This window comes from Coturnix japonica, chromosome 21 (genome assembly GCF_054131305.1).
Source record: "Coturnix japonica strain WE chromosome 21, WE-NBRP24, whole genome shotgun sequence".
Taxonomy (NCBI): domain Eukaryota; kingdom Metazoa; phylum Chordata; class Aves; order Galliformes; family Phasianidae; genus Coturnix; species Coturnix japonica.
Window position 1 is genome coordinate 10,552,762 of NC_140683.1, and position 16,131 is coordinate 10,568,892.

The 16,131-nt window shown below is 53.2% G+C and overlaps 3 protein-coding genes across 8 annotated transcripts; 2 read left to right on the top strand and 1 right to left on the bottom strand.

The window, feature by feature from the left end:
• Positions 1–31: 31 nt before the first annotated feature.
• Positions 32–5,935, top strand: PRPF4 (pre-mRNA splicing tri-snRNP complex factor PRPF4). The gene is made up of 14 exons (XM_015878635.3): positions 32–130; positions 313–490; positions 685–871; positions 1,069–1,156; positions 1,373–1,452; positions 1,671–1,764; positions 2,337–2,431; positions 2,729–2,787; positions 3,203–3,326; positions 3,943–4,032; positions 4,530–4,652; positions 4,791–4,898; positions 4,976–5,094; positions 5,273–5,935. The coding sequence occupies exons 1-14, from the start codon at positions 56–58 to the stop codon at positions 5,464–5,466; spliced, it is 1,614 nt and encodes a 537-aa protein (XP_015734121.1). The 5' UTR covers positions 32–55; the 3' UTR covers positions 5,467–5,935.
• Positions 5,207–11,114, bottom strand: WDR31 (WD repeat domain 31). Of its 6 annotated transcripts, none has more exons than XM_085521563.1 (12): positions 10,835–11,049; positions 10,518–10,672; positions 10,314–10,414; positions 9,991–10,218; positions 9,408–9,537; positions 9,163–9,237; positions 8,728–8,872; positions 8,550–8,650; positions 8,112–8,179; positions 7,564–7,705; positions 6,924–7,086; positions 5,207–6,833 (listed from the first exon to the last, which is right to left on the bottom strand). In XM_085521563.1, the coding sequence occupies exons 4-12, from the start codon at positions 10,035–10,037 to the stop codon at positions 6,673–6,675; spliced, it is 1,032 nt and encodes a 343-aa protein (XP_085377689.1). In that variant the 5' UTR covers positions 10,038–10,218; positions 10,314–10,414; positions 10,518–10,672; positions 10,835–11,049; the 3' UTR covers positions 5,207–6,672. The 6 variants fall into 6 exon arrangements, with proteins under 6 accessions (XP_085377689.1, XP_085377688.1, XP_085377687.1 ...); XM_085521562.1 differs by having other exon boundaries at positions 6,132–6,833; positions 10,314–10,411; positions 10,985–11,114; XM_085521561.1 differs by having other exon boundaries at positions 6,132–6,833; positions 10,985–11,114.
• On the top strand, positions 11,039–16,012 carry BSPRY (B-box and SPRY domain containing). Its single transcript, XM_015878640.3, has 6 exons — positions 11,039–11,204; positions 11,447–11,545; positions 11,920–12,150; positions 12,719–12,744; positions 12,936–13,060; positions 14,243–16,012. The coding sequence occupies exons 1-6, from the start codon at positions 11,148–11,150 to the stop codon at positions 14,767–14,769; spliced, it is 1,065 nt and encodes a 354-aa protein (XP_015734126.1). The 5' UTR covers positions 11,039–11,147; the 3' UTR covers positions 14,770–16,012.
• The last annotated feature ends 119 nt before the right edge of the window (positions 16,013–16,131 follow it).

Sequence of the window (16,131 nt, forward strand, 5' to 3'; positions counted from 1 at the left end):
GCCGCTTCCTGTCCGTCACCGGAAGTGCTCCGTTAGGCCGTCGGGCAGCGCAGTGATGGCGGCCGTGCGGGCACCGGTGGCTCGAGGCGGGGCGCGGCCTGCGGCTGTGAGGGGCCCCGCACCGCCTGAGGTACGGGAGGAGATGGGAAGGAACGGAGCTGGGAGGGCTGTGACGGGTCGGGCTGTGACCGGTAGCGCTGCGGCTTTGGGGTGTTATCACAAGATCCTGTGGTTTCCGTGCCGTGTCCGTTATGAGGTCAGCTCTGCACTCAGCACACACGGATTCCTATCGGTTCTGTCTTTCCTTTGCAGCCCACGAAGAACAAACCGTCCGAGGATGGCGATGCTCCCCCCGCCAAGAGGGCGCCCATCTTCTATGGCAGCCTGGAGGAGAAGGAGCGGGAGCGGCTGGCCAAGGGGGAGCCCGGGCTGCTGGGGAAGGAGGGAATGAAGGCGGCCCTGGAGGCCGGGAACATCAACATCAGCAGCGGTGAGAGCACAGCAGCATGGGGTGGCCTTTATTTAGTGTAATCGAAAGTCACTCCAATAATATCTGAGCATACATTAGGTTTGATAAGGGGAGGCTTTTCCCTGGGTTGCCAGCTCTCTGTTGGGATCTTCCTGTTGGAGGAGGATCTCCTGTCCAGCTCCTGTGTCCAGGCTGATGGTTTTGCTTTGGTGCAGGTGAGGTCTTTGATCTGGAGGATCACATGAGTGAGCGACAGGCCGAAGTCTTGGCTGAGTTTGAGCGCAGGAAGCGAGCCCGGCAAATCAACGTCTCCACGGATGACTCTGAAGTGAAGGCCTGTCTGCGAGCCCTCGGGGAGCCCATCACGCTCTTTGGAGAAGGTCCCGCAGAGAGGAGGGAGAGGTGCTGTGTCTGCCCTTGTGTGTTGCAAAGAGGGAACGCTCAGCTTCCCCCACTTTATCATATTCCCACTGTTTTCCTTGTAGTTGGCGTGCAGCGAGTGCTGCCGGTCTGTGTTTGGTTACAACATAACAAGAAAGAATGGAACACAATGAGTGTTTGTCCACCAAGTGAACGTAACCTAACGTGTTTCCTTTCAGGTTAAGAAATATCCTCTCAGTGGTCGGCACAGATGCATTAAAAAAGACAAGGAAAGATGACGACAGGTCGAAAAAGTCTAAAGAAGAGGTAATGATTTCTCAGTGCCGGAGGAGATTTATACAGTCATCTTTGAATACCTTATTTTGGTGGTCTCTGAGACATTCAAGACCTGGTTGTGGTCAGGGTGCAAATTCTAAAATCATCCCTTTCTTTTTCTTTGTTGCCCATTTTAGCAGAACTGTCAATGCACTGTTTAAATCGGCAGCATTAAGCTTTTTTTTGGCTTTGTTCTTTTCCTTACAGTATCAACAGACTTGGTACCATGAAGGACCACGGAGTCTGAAAACAGCAAGGCTGTGGCTTGCTAACTACTCGCTTCCCAGGTAAGGAAAACTAACATCAATGAAGGGGAGAAGTGCAACATTTTGTAAACTCTTAACTACTAACCACATTGTGGGTAGTGTAGTAAATTTGAGATCAAAAGAATGAAGAACATGTTCCGGTAGACAAATCTGTTAGCCCAGTAATGGGGAAGTGAGGGTTTCTAGCAGCAAGGCATGGGAAATGTGAACATCTGGTACTTGATCTTTGTTCTTCACAGGGCAGCGAAGCGTCTGGAAGAAGCCCGGCTGCTCAAAGAGATTCCAGAGGCAACCAGGACATCGCAGAGACAAGAACTGCACAAATCCCTACGAGTAGGTTTGCCATCTGTTCAACTGCTGCTTGTGAACGTTTTTTCTTGAATTTCAAAGAGATCAGAAGGATCGAGCTGCCTGGAGGGGCTGTCCAGATGTGTGTAATTTGCTGTGCTGCGCCTTGAAGAGCTTTGCATTTTCTCTCTCTTCTAGTGGTACTCGTGTTCTAGCTCTGTTTCTGCAGTTGTACAGAGAAATCTGCTTTTGTTGTATTCTAGCACTGCAGAGGGATGCAGAGACACATCCCTGTGTTGATTTGCCTCTTACCTTTGAAGCTAAACAGATTGCTTCTTTTCAGTCAAAGCTTGAGTTGCAAAGCAGGGCATCAGTATGATTGGTGGCAAGTATGGTGGGTGGCATACTGAGTGCTAAGCTGAGCCATGGAGCTGTGCTAGTTTCTCTTAGTCAGATAAACTCCATAATCCTCCTGCTTGGGGCTAGAGTAGCTCTGAGGTAACATCTCTCTTTGGAAGTGATTTCCCTGTGGTCTCTGACTTCTGCTTCAGTCACTGGCCAGGACTGTCCCTAAGTCATTTGTATTTATTCATTGTTTTCTCTGTATTTTGTTGCAGTCCTTGAATAACTTCTGTAGTCAGATTGGGGACGATCGCCCGCTGTCCTACTGCCACTTCAGTCCCAATTCCAAACTCTTGGCTACTGCCTGTTGGTAAGTTCTCTTCAAAGCATTTACTTTAGGGCATGGTGTCCAGTCTTTTGGCTTGCCTGGTCCGCACTGAGTGTTTCGTCTCTATAAACATTCAGGAATGTCGATGAATGTCAGCAGGTGCCATTTTGTCCTCAAGGAGGAATTCAGTGACACACCTTTTGCTCCATGTGTGTTTCCATGTCAGATGCTGTTTTGTCAGACTGCCACTTTCCCACTGCAGAAGCCCTTGGTGTAGTTTGTTTGATAAGCTGTTTGATGTTCCTGTCTACACTGACTTCTGTTTCTTGTGTTCAACAGGAGTGGACTGTGCAAGCTGTGGTCTGTGCCTGACTGTAACCTTGTTCACACCTTACGAGGTAAAGAATGACTTTCACTGATATCCTGTGTAATTCTTTTGTTCCTCTCTATGCTGAATTCCTGTGCCTGAACTGTTTTGTGACTGAAAATGTGTCAGATAGTCCAGAGAAAGTCCTGACCTTTCTCTTAAAGAAAAAAACAGAGTTTGTTGTTTCCATTTCTGGATGATGATTTATATTTTGCTTCACTTCAAAACCTGGTTTGAGTTATTTTGAGCCAAGTATTAACATTCTTGGTCAGACCACGTAGTACCAATGAGGTTCTCTGAACGTGGGCACAACTAAATACAAATCTCTTCACTCACATCTGGTGAATTTTCACTGTGTTTAGAAGGCTGCAAATCTCAGTGTTTGATATTCTTAAATGGGTGCCAGTGGAATTGTAATTTGGATTTTGATTTTCCTTTCTCTTAAGGACACAGCACCAACGTAGGAGCAATAGTCTTCCATCCCAAAGCCACTGTCTCCCTCGACAAGAAGGATGTTAACTTGGCCTCGTGTGCAGCTGATGGTTCTGTCAAACTCTGGAGCCTTGAAAGGTCAGAGTGGCATGTATAGATGCAGTGTTGTTGTTTGGGGTTTATCTTATGAAATAATGGACGTTTACTTTCCTCCTGGCAAACACAGCCTGTTATTGTAACACCAGTGCAATTCCCAGCCTCCTTGAGCAGAGAAAGACAGTTGTTTATTAGTCTCACGTGACCACATTTCTTTAGTCTGCTGCAAAGATATTCTCTGTACTGTTCTGCTCTTCCACTGCAGGCTGCTGCACATAGCTCTGGGAGAATAAATATTTGCTCTATCCTGCCTGCCCTGGCTTTCTTCAGCATAGCAGAGTTTGCTGCAGTATGGGATGTTCTGTGTAGTGACAGCAAAGACAGTTTTTGCTGTTGACGCTTTCAGATTAATGAAGGGCCTTGTCAGTTTTTGAAACTAATTGTTCCAGGAGAACTTACTGCTGAGGTTATGAATGTGGATAAAGGGCTTTCACTTAGAGCTTCAGCTGTGTGAGCAGAAAGCAGTGTTTAGAGTCAATAGTCAGAACACTGACTTTCTTGTCTGGCCTGCATTAAAGTCTGTCTCACTGTGGTCACAGCTGCAAAGGTTTGGCTTGAGTCAGCCACCCTGACCAGTGTCTGATCTTGTGTCTTTCAGTGACGAACCAGTGGCAGATATTGAAGGCCACAACATGCGAGTGGCACGTGTGATGTGGCACCCTTCCGGCAGGTTCCTGGGCACTACCTGGTAAGGGGATTCTGATGGGTTTTTTTTGCTTGTTTAAGATGCTATTACTTACAGTCACTGGGATTCATGAAAGCCTTCCTTTCCCTGCACCTCACGTGAGACCCAGTTGGACACAGTGGACAGGAGGTGGTCTGAGGAGGACAGTGGTGCTGAGGGAGAGGGGGACTGAACCGGAGCTAAACAGTACAAAGGTGATCTGAAAGTCCAGTTCCAGAAGCAGAAATGGTTGCTGCTGCTCAGGGGATTTCAAGTGCTAAGGGAGCAACACTTAAACTTTAAGGATGCTACACTGATGTGGAAGTGGGGAAGCTCCCTGCTCTCCCAGGAGCGTGCTGAGGATCTTTGCGTTTCTGAATTTATAGCTTCATTTCTGGCTGTGATTTCCTAATGCTCAATGGACCAGGCAGAGTGAATGTCCTGACAGCTGGTGTGTGTGTGCCCAGTTCAAATAGGATTATGTGATCAGATTTTAATGCTTTTTTTTCTTTGTTATAAAGTTACGATCACTCGTGGCGCCTGTGGGACTTGGAAGCCCAGGAAGAGATTCTCCATCAGGAGGGGCACAGCAAAGGGGTCTATGACATCGCCTTTCACACGGACGGGTCTCTTGCTGGGACGGGGTGAGTTTGTTTGCATCAGGACTGTATGAGAAACATTACCAAGATTTTGTTGCTCACTGATTCCAAAAGCCACAGTACTGGTGTTCTGTCAGCTGCTGAAGTCTGGAGGGTGATGCTGTTTGGGTTTTCTCTTCTCAGTGGACTGGATGCTTTTGGCCGCGTGTGGGATTTGCGCACCGGGCGCTGTATCATGTTTCTGGAAGGCCACCTGAAGGAGATCTATGGACTTAACTTCTCCCCAAATGGGTAAGACAGGAGCTTGCATGTGTTGTGTGGGAGCTCTGAGTACAAAGCTCAGCTTCCAACACATTCTTCCTTGGCAGATACCACGTTGCAACTGGCAGTGGTGACAATACTTGCAAGGTCTGGGACCTCCGGCAGAGAAAGTGCATCTACACCATTCCTGCCCATCAGAACCTGGTGACTGGGGTGAAATTTGAACGTAAGTATCTCCTGTCTGATGTTCCATGTTCCTGCTTTTTCTCTACTGAGGTGGCAGGGAATGGGGCAACTCAAAATCACATCCTTGGATCCGGAGGATCAGTAGTGAGTAGTGGTAGAAGATTTGTCATGTATTTATTTGCAAAACTAATTTCTCCCTTTTTTTCCCTCAACTGCAGCCAATCACGGTAACTTCCTGCTGACAGGCGCCTATGATAACACTGCCAAGATCTGGACTCACCCTGGCTGGTCCCCTCTGAAAACACTGGCTGGTCATGAGGGAAAGGTGATGGGACTGGACATCTCCCTCGATGGCCAGCTGATAGCAACGTGCTCCTATGACAGAACCTTCAAGTTGTGGACAGCAGAGTAGCTCAGAGGCACTGATGATGAACTGGGACAGAGACGATAATAATGGCTTAGAACTAAGAGCTGGGTTTTTGTATATTAAATTTTTTTAAAAGGAAAGGAATTGGCTGTTGCAACATGTATCGCAGTGGCTGTGCTCAGTAGCTCTTGGTTTCCTGGCTGAGGTGGTTTTGAAGCATCTGTGCTGACCAGGGCTTGGTTGGAGTCAAAGCTGGGATGATGTTCTTCCACTTTTTAGGACTTGTTTTGTATTGCAGATAGTGGTTTTCTGCAGTAATTTGGAGATGAACCACCTTCTTCCACCTCCCTTCCAAGACAGGCTCATGTGTTTGCTCTGGTCTGTTTCGCACTAGTGCAGGGCTCACACAGCACTTCATGTACTGTGTTGTACGTCCTCTGTTTTCTTACCTTGTTTTCCAGGATGCTTTAACAGCAGTCTTTGTCTTCTGAAAATAAAGCAGAGTTAGCTGTGAGAGGAGAGCGTACCACAGTTCCTCTGCAGGTTGGTCTCATAGAGGCCTGTATCTCCTTTGTTTCCACTTGCAGAGGATGTTTCAGTGCACATCTCATGTCCCGGCTCCTTCAGCTGTCTCACAAATTGGGTGTTTCTCCTGTTGAAGGTTTTGATGCGTCTCACCTGAGGTTGATGCAAAGAAAGCTGCTTCATTGTAGGGTCATCTTGTTATAACATCCACTTATTTGTTGTTTATTCTTTAAACTGAAGATATCAGATGTGTTCTAGAAAGTCAAAATGTGGCTTGAACGTGTGCACTTGCTTCTGGGTCTGACTAAGAAGTGGAAGGATTACATGGGTGTTGTGATACATGGTTTGATTTCTGTCTATCTTAAAATATCTTCAGGAGAAAAGAGAAAGCATTCATTGAACTTGAGCACACATAGCTGGATATTTAGGCTTACACAAGAGAACACAGCAATTAAACCCCTTTGTAGCCAGGTTTTGTGGGGGTTTTATGACTCAAGCCCACAGTACTCTTTCCGGAGTGAGAATTTGGCCTGAGTGCATCACTGGTTCAGCTTCTCTTCTAGCCAGCTCTAACTGCTTCCCACCACCCACAAGCAAATAGTGAGCGCCCCCTGTGCACCATCATCTGCATCACTGCCCTGCAGGCACGAGGTCACCCATTGCCTGCTGTCAGTGGACTTTGGGGATCAGATCCCCATGGGCAGTCTGCTGGGAAGGATCCTACGGTCAAAGTGTTGCCACCTCCTCCAGCTCCAGCTCCTCGAGGTGTCTCAGCTGCAGCACGTGGATCCCTGAGTGGAAGCTGGCACAGAGCAGCGTGGAGCCATCACAGGCAGCCAGCGAGGACAGCGGTCCGGCTCCCTCAAGACATGTGGTGGCCAGGCAGGCTGAGGAGGGAAGAGAAAAGTCACTCCAACACCAGGTGAGATGATCAGATTTCTATTTTTTATCCTATCCTGAATTAATGCCCTGCCTACCTCCAGTGTCCCGGTCCCAGACCTTCACTTTGCTGTCGTGTGAGGACGTGGCAATGCAGGGGGTGAGAGCAGGATCTCGTGGGAGGAAGACACATGAGGCCATGGTTTGCAGATGCCCTCTGTACTCACACACTCTGCTCCTGGTCTGCCGTAGGTCCCACAGCTGCAAGGCAACAAGCAGCACTCAGAGCTCGGGCTGTCACTGCCACCTGCCAGCACGGAGGGGTTTTACAGAGAGAGGAAGGTGGCTTTGGTTAAGGAGCTCCTCGCTGGTCCTCAGAGCACATCTCTGCCTTCATCCCCATCAATGTGCACCTCCCACAGCACTTCAAGACCCCAAAACAGCACTTCAGACCCCAAAAAGGTTTTCACCATTTATCCAAATGTGCAAACAAAACCCCAGCACTTGACTAAGGAAGGGTATCTGCTGCTGCAGAAGACTGACCAAAGGGATAGATGGGGGGACACTGAGCTCCAACCCAACCGGTGACACCAGGTGAAGCTGAAGCAGCGGGAGCTGTGCTGTGCTGTGCTGTGCTGTGCTGCAGGCAGAGCCCTGGAGCATCGAGCTGCTGCCATCTGTGTGCTGTGGAGATGGAGAGAAGCAGCAGGAGATGTGCTGGGTGCCCTACAGACTCACTGTTGCTTCGCAGCCCTCCCCAGCGAAGCCGCTGCTGCTGCTGACGCAGTACCGCCCGTCCTGGCTCACATCGCAGCTCGTCTGGATGTGCCTCTTGCCTGGGAACGTGTGAGCCACCTGCAGCTCCCGGCTGTCCCACATCCTGGAAGCAGCAAGAGAAGAGATGGGGACACAGACACTGCTGTGCTACAGCAGCCCTTGGTGCTCTACCTGCAGCCCCGCTGTGCTTTGCCACCATGGAGCAGCCTCCCTCCTTTCTACAAGCCTTTACCCATGGCAGCTGTGTGGAGCTCTGCTTTGTTCTCCTTTGTACCCACAGGTGCTGCCCAGTGCTGCTTACAGCTGTGGTGCCCCCATGCTGTCCTCCCCGAGCAGGAGACCCACGTGAGTCAGGAATGCCTTCCAGCCACATGGGAGAGCAGATGGGGGAGAGCAGGAAGGCAGGAAGAACATCTGCCCCAACAACCCCCTGTGCACCAACCCTGCCGTACCCACTGACACATGGCCTGGGCTGCAGCTCCCCTGTGCAGCTGCCCAGAAGGATTTACCTGATGGTTTTATCCTCTGACGTCTGGATGACATAGGGCTCCCCAGGGACCCAGCACAGATGTGTTACCTGCAGAGGGGAGGGGATAGCAGGCAGTGATGTCAGGATTTGGGCTTCTTTAGCAGGTGGAAGGAACCCGCAGCTCAGCAGGACACAGTGCTATGGCAGCAGAGGCACCGCTTTGTCCATTGCTTAGCAGTAGGGAGTTAATACATTGCTGTATGTGTGGGTGCCTTTGTTCTCCATGAGGTGCAGTTCTGGAGATGAAAACCAGCCTTCAGCTGTGATCTCCAGCAGCACCAGTCAATCTTGGTGCTGTCTCAGGGCTTTTGTGTAGTGCCGAACTCGGGGCAAATTCACTCTCTAGGGCTTTGCACGCAAGGGACCAAAGCAGGAAGCGAGCTGCCATTATGGGATGTGAAGAACCAGGGGCTCCTACCAGGTTCCTGGAGAGAGCAGCTCTGCACAGACACTGTCCAGTCTCCACGTCCCATTTGCGAATGGTGTTGTCTCGTGAACCTGTGCACAGCTGAGATGCATCTGCAAGAGCAAGTCAGCAAGTCACGCTGCAGCGGGAAGGACCAAAGGACCACCATGAGGAGTGAGCTGCTCCTCACCTGGGCTCACAGCCAGACCAGTAACAACCAGGTCATGCCCTGGGAAGCGCTGCCTTGGCCCCGAGGTCCCACGGAGCTCCCACATCATCACTGTTCTGTCCCGGGAGGCGCTGAAGACTCTGCTGGAATCGTGGGTGCAGGTGACCTGCAGAGGATGGATGGAGAAATGGGTTGGGATCCACCAGAATCAGCATCATGTTGAACCTTATTTCCATCCCAGCCTCAGAAAATACATTTATGGGAAACAGAAGACTTTCTTATCAACTCAAACGAGCGCATTGCAGTCACTGTGAGCATCGGCATGTATGGAAGGTGAGAAGGAGGAGCACAGGGGGCTGCTGGGGCTCTGCAGACACCAAACTGCCGTTCTGCTGCTCCTGTTCCCATCTGTGGTAGAGGCAGGAGACCCCCCTGCACTCCCTGCTGCTCACTCACCTTGGTGACCTCGTGCTCGTGGCTGACGAAGCGCCCCAGCACAGCTCCAGACCTCCAGTTACAGACAGCCACACTCTGCAGAGGAAGGAAGTCAGCAGGGTCAGCAGAATGGGACATAGAGGGCTCACACACAGCCCCGCTTTGTGTTACACTGAGCCCAAAGAGGGAACACAGCCTTGTGTTTTTGAGCTCATTCACTGAGCACAACCATCCCACCATCCCCACCACTGCATCCCCTGCTGTACCTTGTCCTTTCCTCCCGACACACACAGCTCTGGTCGGACAGCAGCCACGCAGGTGACGGCATCGCTGTGCACAGGGCTGTGCAGCTCCACTGCCCCACTGCATCCTGGCCTCCCCATGGAGCCGTCAGCCCTGCAAGCAGCAGAGGGACAGCAGCAGTGTGAGTTAAGGTCAGATATTAGGACAGATTCCTTATCAGGAAGAGCGGAGAGGTGGTGGCACAGGCTGCCCCGGGGTGGGGGATCCCTGGAGGTGTTCAGGGAACATGGAGATGTGGCACTGAGGGATGTGGTCAGTGGTGGGAATGGGGCAGGGCTGGGGATCCTTGAGGCCTTTTCCAACCTGGATGATTCTATGTTCAGCCTCCAGAGCTCTGCTTTAGCAGCCAGGGAGTGCAAGAGGTCGCTCTGACACGCTCAGCTGCTCCTGTGAGCTCCATTTTGGATCCCAGCCCCCCAGAGGAGCCAGGCAGCAGCAAGGCTCAAAAATGAACCAATCCATAAATTCAGTAATGAAACTAAACCCCCACACTTGATACCCAGCCCCTTTAATAAGCCAAGATGTGACCATCTGAGGATGCTTTACCTGTACGTGGCTGTGTGCAAACTGATCTTACTCTGCAGTTTCCCCATCTCAGCATCGGCTGCAGGCAGCAGCACGGAGCAGCACAGCGCCGGGCTCAGGGATGGGGCTGGGAGCGAGGAGATGCAGCGTGGAACATCCAGAGAGATTTCTGCTGCTCACACAGCCAGGATAAAGCCAGGACCTCCTCGGGGCTACATCCTGGTTGATGTGACACTGAACGGACACCGCCTGCAGTCACAAAAGGAGCAGCCACCGACAAACCCGTTTCAATGGCTGCGAATTCCCAAGCCCAGTAATTGGATTCTCTGCAGATGAAGATTTACCAGCTGGACTCAGTCTGTGTTAGCTCCCATCTTCTGGACAGGTGTTCTGCCAACAGAAGGGCAGGAGAAAACCCGGCTCCCACTGCTCGAAGGGCTTCCTGCTGGAAGGAAACGCGTTCAGTCTGCACAGAGCCGGGGCAGCTCCGGACCAGCAGCTCGGCTGGGCTCGGTGCCATTCACAGCACCTTCCCTTTCTAATTTTACCCTGGCAGCCTCCGTGATCAGCACTCAGTAATACCGGCTAATCTCAGCCTGCTCCATCCACAAGCCTGTGTGTTCCAAAGGGGCATAAACCATCCACATCTCCGGGCAGCGTCCTGTCACCCATTCACTTCCTTCCATCGAGGCCCTTTGGGACACTGGGAACAAAGGTGTTTTTTCTGTGACAGCGAGAGAAGGCTGGGAGTTGTTTCTCCCGCAGAATAAAGCGGCAGGAGGATGCCGAGGCTTCAGCTCTGACTGAAATTCCGGCCACCGCTTCACAGAAACCCAAATCATCCTTTTTTAACCCAGATTCTCACGTTTTAAAGCCGACCCTCCCATTGTCCAGGTTGCTGCAGTGACTCCGCATTGATGCCCGCACGGTACAACGAGGGAACGACGGCTCCGGTTCCCGCACGCTCCCCGCAGTCCCCGCTGTCCCCGCTGTCCCCGCCTCGCCCCGCACTCACCGCGGTCGCTCCGTGTCCCCGTTCCGTGTCCCCGCTCCCTGCGGTTCCATGGCGACGGGTGGGGCGGGACGGGGCGGGTCGGGGCGGGCGGTGCTGATCCGTCCCGGTTCGGCCCCGCTCTCACCGCCGCCCCCCGCACCTGCGGCAGGTGCCGCGGCTCAGCATGGCCCGGCGGGGAGCGGAGCCGAGGGCGCTGCCCGAGAGAGCGACGGAGCTGCGGGTGAGCGGGACGGGGATCCCGGGGTGTCCTGCCCATGGCAGAGAGCGAGCGGGGCGCTGCGGGACGGGCCTGAGCATGGACGGGGTGGGGAGATCTCCGCTCCTTCCATCCCTCCCTCCTGCTTGGCGGTACCCGGCGGTGGCTGTGGGGGGTCCGGTGGGAGTGAGTGGGGCTGTGGGGGGCTGAGGGGTCGCGGTAGGGATGTCCCGGCCCTGAGCGCTGCTCTGTTCTCTGCGTTCCAGAACAAACTCGTGGACCGATGCGAGCGGCTGCAGCTGCAGAGCGCTGCTATCGCCAGGCACGTGGCCGAGGTGCTGCCCTCCAGGAGCCAGGCCGTGCTGGTAAGTCCGTGCCCTGTCACCGAGCAAAGCCGGTCCCTTGGCACGCAGGTGTTGGTGTGCTGCCGTCCAACATCATTCTAGAATCACTGAGTTATTATTAATAATAATCAAGCCATTTCTCCTTGTCCTGCTGTTATCCACCACGTCCCGTGGTGGTTGGTGCTCCCGTGCTGCAGTGGTTAGTGGTCAGTGTGCAATTAGTTTGTGCTGGTTGGGCACGCAGCAGGTTTGGGGCTGGTTATCGCATCCAGCTCTGTGTGCTGTGCCTCGGGCTCAGTTAACAGGGCAGTGTGAGAAGCTGAGCCCTCAGGAAGCCGATGGGGGCTGTTGTTCATTCGGGTTGCAGCTGTTTCTCCTCCCTCCTTTCCCTGCAGGGCGCTGCCAACAGCGCACGAGAGCTGGTCATCCAGAGGCTGATGTTGGTGGGGAAGGTGTGTGAGAACGAGGAGCAGCGGCTGCTGGAGGAGGTGCACGCCGAGGAGGAGCGGGCGCAGCAGAGCATCCTGACACAGCGGGAGCATTGGACGGAGGCGCTGCAGAAGCTGTCAGCCCTCCGCACGTACCTGGTGGACGTGATCACCAACCTGGACGACCAGGGCTTGGTGGTGAGTACCCATCCCAGATATAAGGCATGGTCTGACTGCCCAGAAACAGCCTCTGTTTTTCATTGTGGATGCTCAGACTGAATCATGGCACTGATTGGTGTGTGCGGTGACAGCAGGCAGCTGGAATTGGGCTCCAGGTGATCCCAACAGTCCCCCCAGGTTTCTAGGTGGGCGTCGTGCTGCCCACTTGGTGCAGGTCACACTGGGCTGTCAGCTCTCTGCTGCCCTGGTAATAAAAATGAGGTTCTTAGGAGCACACACAGCCCTTCCTGGGGGTCCGTCCTGTTGTGCAGCATAGATCTCTGTCTGAGATGTCAGCCACCAGAGCTGAGCTGTAGGTGCAGGTGGTGCAGCGTCCTCAGCTGTTCCCATTCATTTTCTGAGCCAAGGAGTGAAAAGCACCGCAGCCAAAGAAATGGATGTTGGATGGTGGCTGAGGTCAGGGCTGTTTCTGTGGGTCAGGAAGGCGGCCGGTGCTCCCTGAGTCCCTGTTTTGCTGTGGGTCTGGGTTTGGGGTTCTCTATGTGGGAATTTCAGCTGTTCTGACTCTTTCTCTCCTTGTCCCCAGAATGCAGAACAAGACATCTTCGAGAGGTTAGTACCTGCTGCTCCTGCTTTCCCTCACCCCTTCTCCGAGCCTGCCCAGCACCTCCTGCCTTCCCCCAGCAGGCAGCACAACACAGCTCTGCTCTTCCCTCCCTCCTTCCTGAGGGCTCTGCCATCACCTCTCAGCACCTGTCAGTTAATCACCCGATTTCTAAGTAACTGCTGTGTCTCTTTGCTAGGACAGAGGTGGCGGAGGGAATCTTAGAGCCTCAGGAGTCTGCCAAGTTAAACTTTAATCAGCAGCGTGTTCAGAGTCCGCTGCTGCACCGGCTGTGGGCCTCTGCGGTTCTGTGCTGCGTGGCAGGTCAGTGTCCTTCTCATTTGGATTTCTGCAAGCTCATTTTGAACCCCTTTAAAGCCCTGGGGTGCAGTATGATGGCCCTGAGTGCACGTACCTACTGAGCAGCCATATTACCTTATCTCAGCCCATTCCATCGTGTCTCTGGAGTGGCAGCCCAGTGGTTTGTTATCTGGGGGCCTCATCCTGCCAGGTGCTGAATGCTGGGCAGAGGTTGATAAAGCAGGAACGGGCTTCGTGTGGCCAAGCTCCTCCTGCAGCCCAGCCCCACACAGCAAAATGTTCACCTGCTCCAGCCCCATTTCTGCATCAGCTGTGGGCATAAAATAAATGAGAGAGGGTGGGGGAAGCAGGGCAAGGAAAGGCACTGGGCAGGGAAACTGCTTGTCCTGGGAGTGGGCAGGGGTGAGTCACGCAGGCACCTTTCCCTTGGCTTAGGGATTTACAGGGCAGGGGAAATGTTTGTGCAGTTACTCAGTGCTCACACCCCGCTCATGGGCTGCTGAGTGTGTGTGTGTGGGAAGGATGGCACAGGGCAAAGCATGTGGGCCCCACAGGGCTGGGAGCTGCCTCTGTGCTGTGAATGAAGGACCTGTCCTTGCATCACAGCAAAACAGACCAGCTGTGGTTCATCCAATTCCTGGTGCCACCTCCTGAGGCTGTTCCAAACTGCTCAGGGCTGACGGACTGTTCTGATGAATGACGTTGGGCTGCGTGTGCTTTGTAGCAGGGCAGGGATTTCCTCTGCCCGTCCCTCCTTGTTCCTGCAGTACCAGCTTTGCTGGTTTCCCCACACAGGTGCCATCCTGGCGGGCTCCTGCCTTACCCTGGGGAGGAGGAGCAGGTCAGGGAGGCTGCAGGGACGGGGCTGGGGTTTGGGTTTCTCCCTGCCATGAGTTGGAATTGGTGTAATTCCAGTCCCTGCTTGGATCACTGCTCTCCTTCGTACCATTTGGCAGCCTGTCTGTATGGGACAGGAACCCCAGGTTGTTGCCTCTGGTGTGTTTGTTCAGTGCAGTGAGTGCAGATTCCTGCCTGGATTGGGCCCCTGGCTCAGAGCTCTCTCCTGTCCCTTCTCACACCACTCTAGGAAGTGGCACATAAGTGCAGCCCTTATCACTGTAGGGGTGCTTCTGGCTGTGGTTCTTGGGGTGGTGAAGGCTCACTGTGTGCTCACATCTCTCCCAGGCTCTGAGGAAATCAGCATAGATGAGAAAACTGTCAGCCCCCACCTGAGCCTGTCCGAAGACAAGAAAACTCTGACCTTCAGCGCCAGGAAAGCAAAGCTGGACTCGGATGGTCCCGAGCGGTTCGACCACTGGCCCAACGCTTTGGCTGCTGCGTCTTTCCGCACAGGGCTGCACGCATGGAAGGTCAGCGTGGAGAAGAGCTGTGCCTACAAGCTGGGGGTGTGCTACGGCTCACTGCCACGGAAGGGGCCCGGCAATGAAGCCCGTCTGGGTTTCAACGCTGCCTCCTGGGTCTTCTCACGCTATGACAAGGAGTTCAGGTTCTTGCACGCCGGTCAGCCCCAGCCTGTGGATCTGCTCAGGGCTCCGGCTGAGGTCGGCGTGTTGGTTGACCTCGATGGAGGGGAGGTGCTTTTCTACGACCCCGACTCCTGCACCATCCTCTTCTCACACAGGGAGGCCTTTGTGGCACCGCTTTACCCTGTCTTTGCAGTGGCACATCAGAGCATCTCGCTCAGCCAGTGAGAGGTGGGCTGCAAACACACCTGTATGGACAGTGACCGTATACACCACACTGTGCCTTCGTGGGGTGACACGTGCCCAGACTGGGCTACCAGCATGTACAGTGATCAGAAAAGACCTGCCTTCAGCCTGTACATCTGTTCTCTTGTTTTACAATGGCTTTCATCTCCTTTGGGTGACCGAGCACATGATGTTTGCCCTCCAGGACCCAGACCTTTGGGAAAGACCCAAGTCAGTCCCCAAACACCTCCTACAGGAGCACGGTGCCTTATGAAGACTCCTGGGAGCCCTCCCTCAGCTCCCATGCTGTTGTCAGGGCTGGGAGCAGAGCCCCCACTGAGCCCAGGTCAGCAAGGGAGGACCTCGGCCCTCCAACCCAGTTTGCTCAGCACAGAGCTGGAAGTGCAAGGTGGGGAGAGCAACACTGTGAAAGCTGGGGCATGGGATCAGTGTTTAACGCCTGGCTCTGCCAGCGAATCATTTGATTCCTCTTCAGAACAAGGGCTTCTTTCCAGCTCCAATGGGGAGGAGTGTGGGCAACAGAACACTCCACGCTGCAGGAATGAAAATGATTTCAACCTTGAGTGAAGGTTAAGAGCTGTTTGGAGAAATGAAAGAGAAGTGGCAGAAGGTGTGGAAGGTTGTAGGAGACACTTGGAAAGAGGAGACCCAGCAGGAGGAGGGACACCATGAATTGGGGCTGTCACCCATGGGTGACCCACACAGGGCAGGAGCACCCGCATGGACATCAGCATCTCCCAGAGCAGAGGAGCAGCGAGACAGGAGCCATTAGCATTGATGTGAATGGAGCTGCTTGTTCCTAGGGCTGGGTGAGGCTGAGCATATTACAGTGAAAACAGGCAGCTGATGGATAGTAAAACTGTCGGACTGACACTGAGCTTGGGTAGAGGAAAGAAACGCATTTCCTTGGTGTTTAAGAATTGTTCTCTTTATTTCTCAGTATCCAAATCAGTGATTAAATCTGCTGGCAGTAAATTACACTAAGGGAAATTCTGCATCTCCAGACTTTGCCCATGGGAGGCAAAGCTGTGACAGCTTCCAGCCCCAGGGCACAGGGAGCTGCTTGGTGAGGTGACAAACCTGAGCTCCCCCAGGTGTACAGAGACAGTGCAATGACTGCTCTGCTGGCAGCCTGTCCCTGATAACTCTCCAGGCATCGTGTCTAAGAAGGGATAACTATCAGCCCACCATCCCTCCTGCTGGAATCAACTTGGTAATAGGTAAATCTAAGTAACCTGTGACACTGCAGCATTAAGTGAAATGCTTTCAGTGCTGCACCCAGGTACATTCCCCAGCTCCAGCAGCATCAGGTCCCGCCCCATATGAAGCACATGGAAAGAAAAC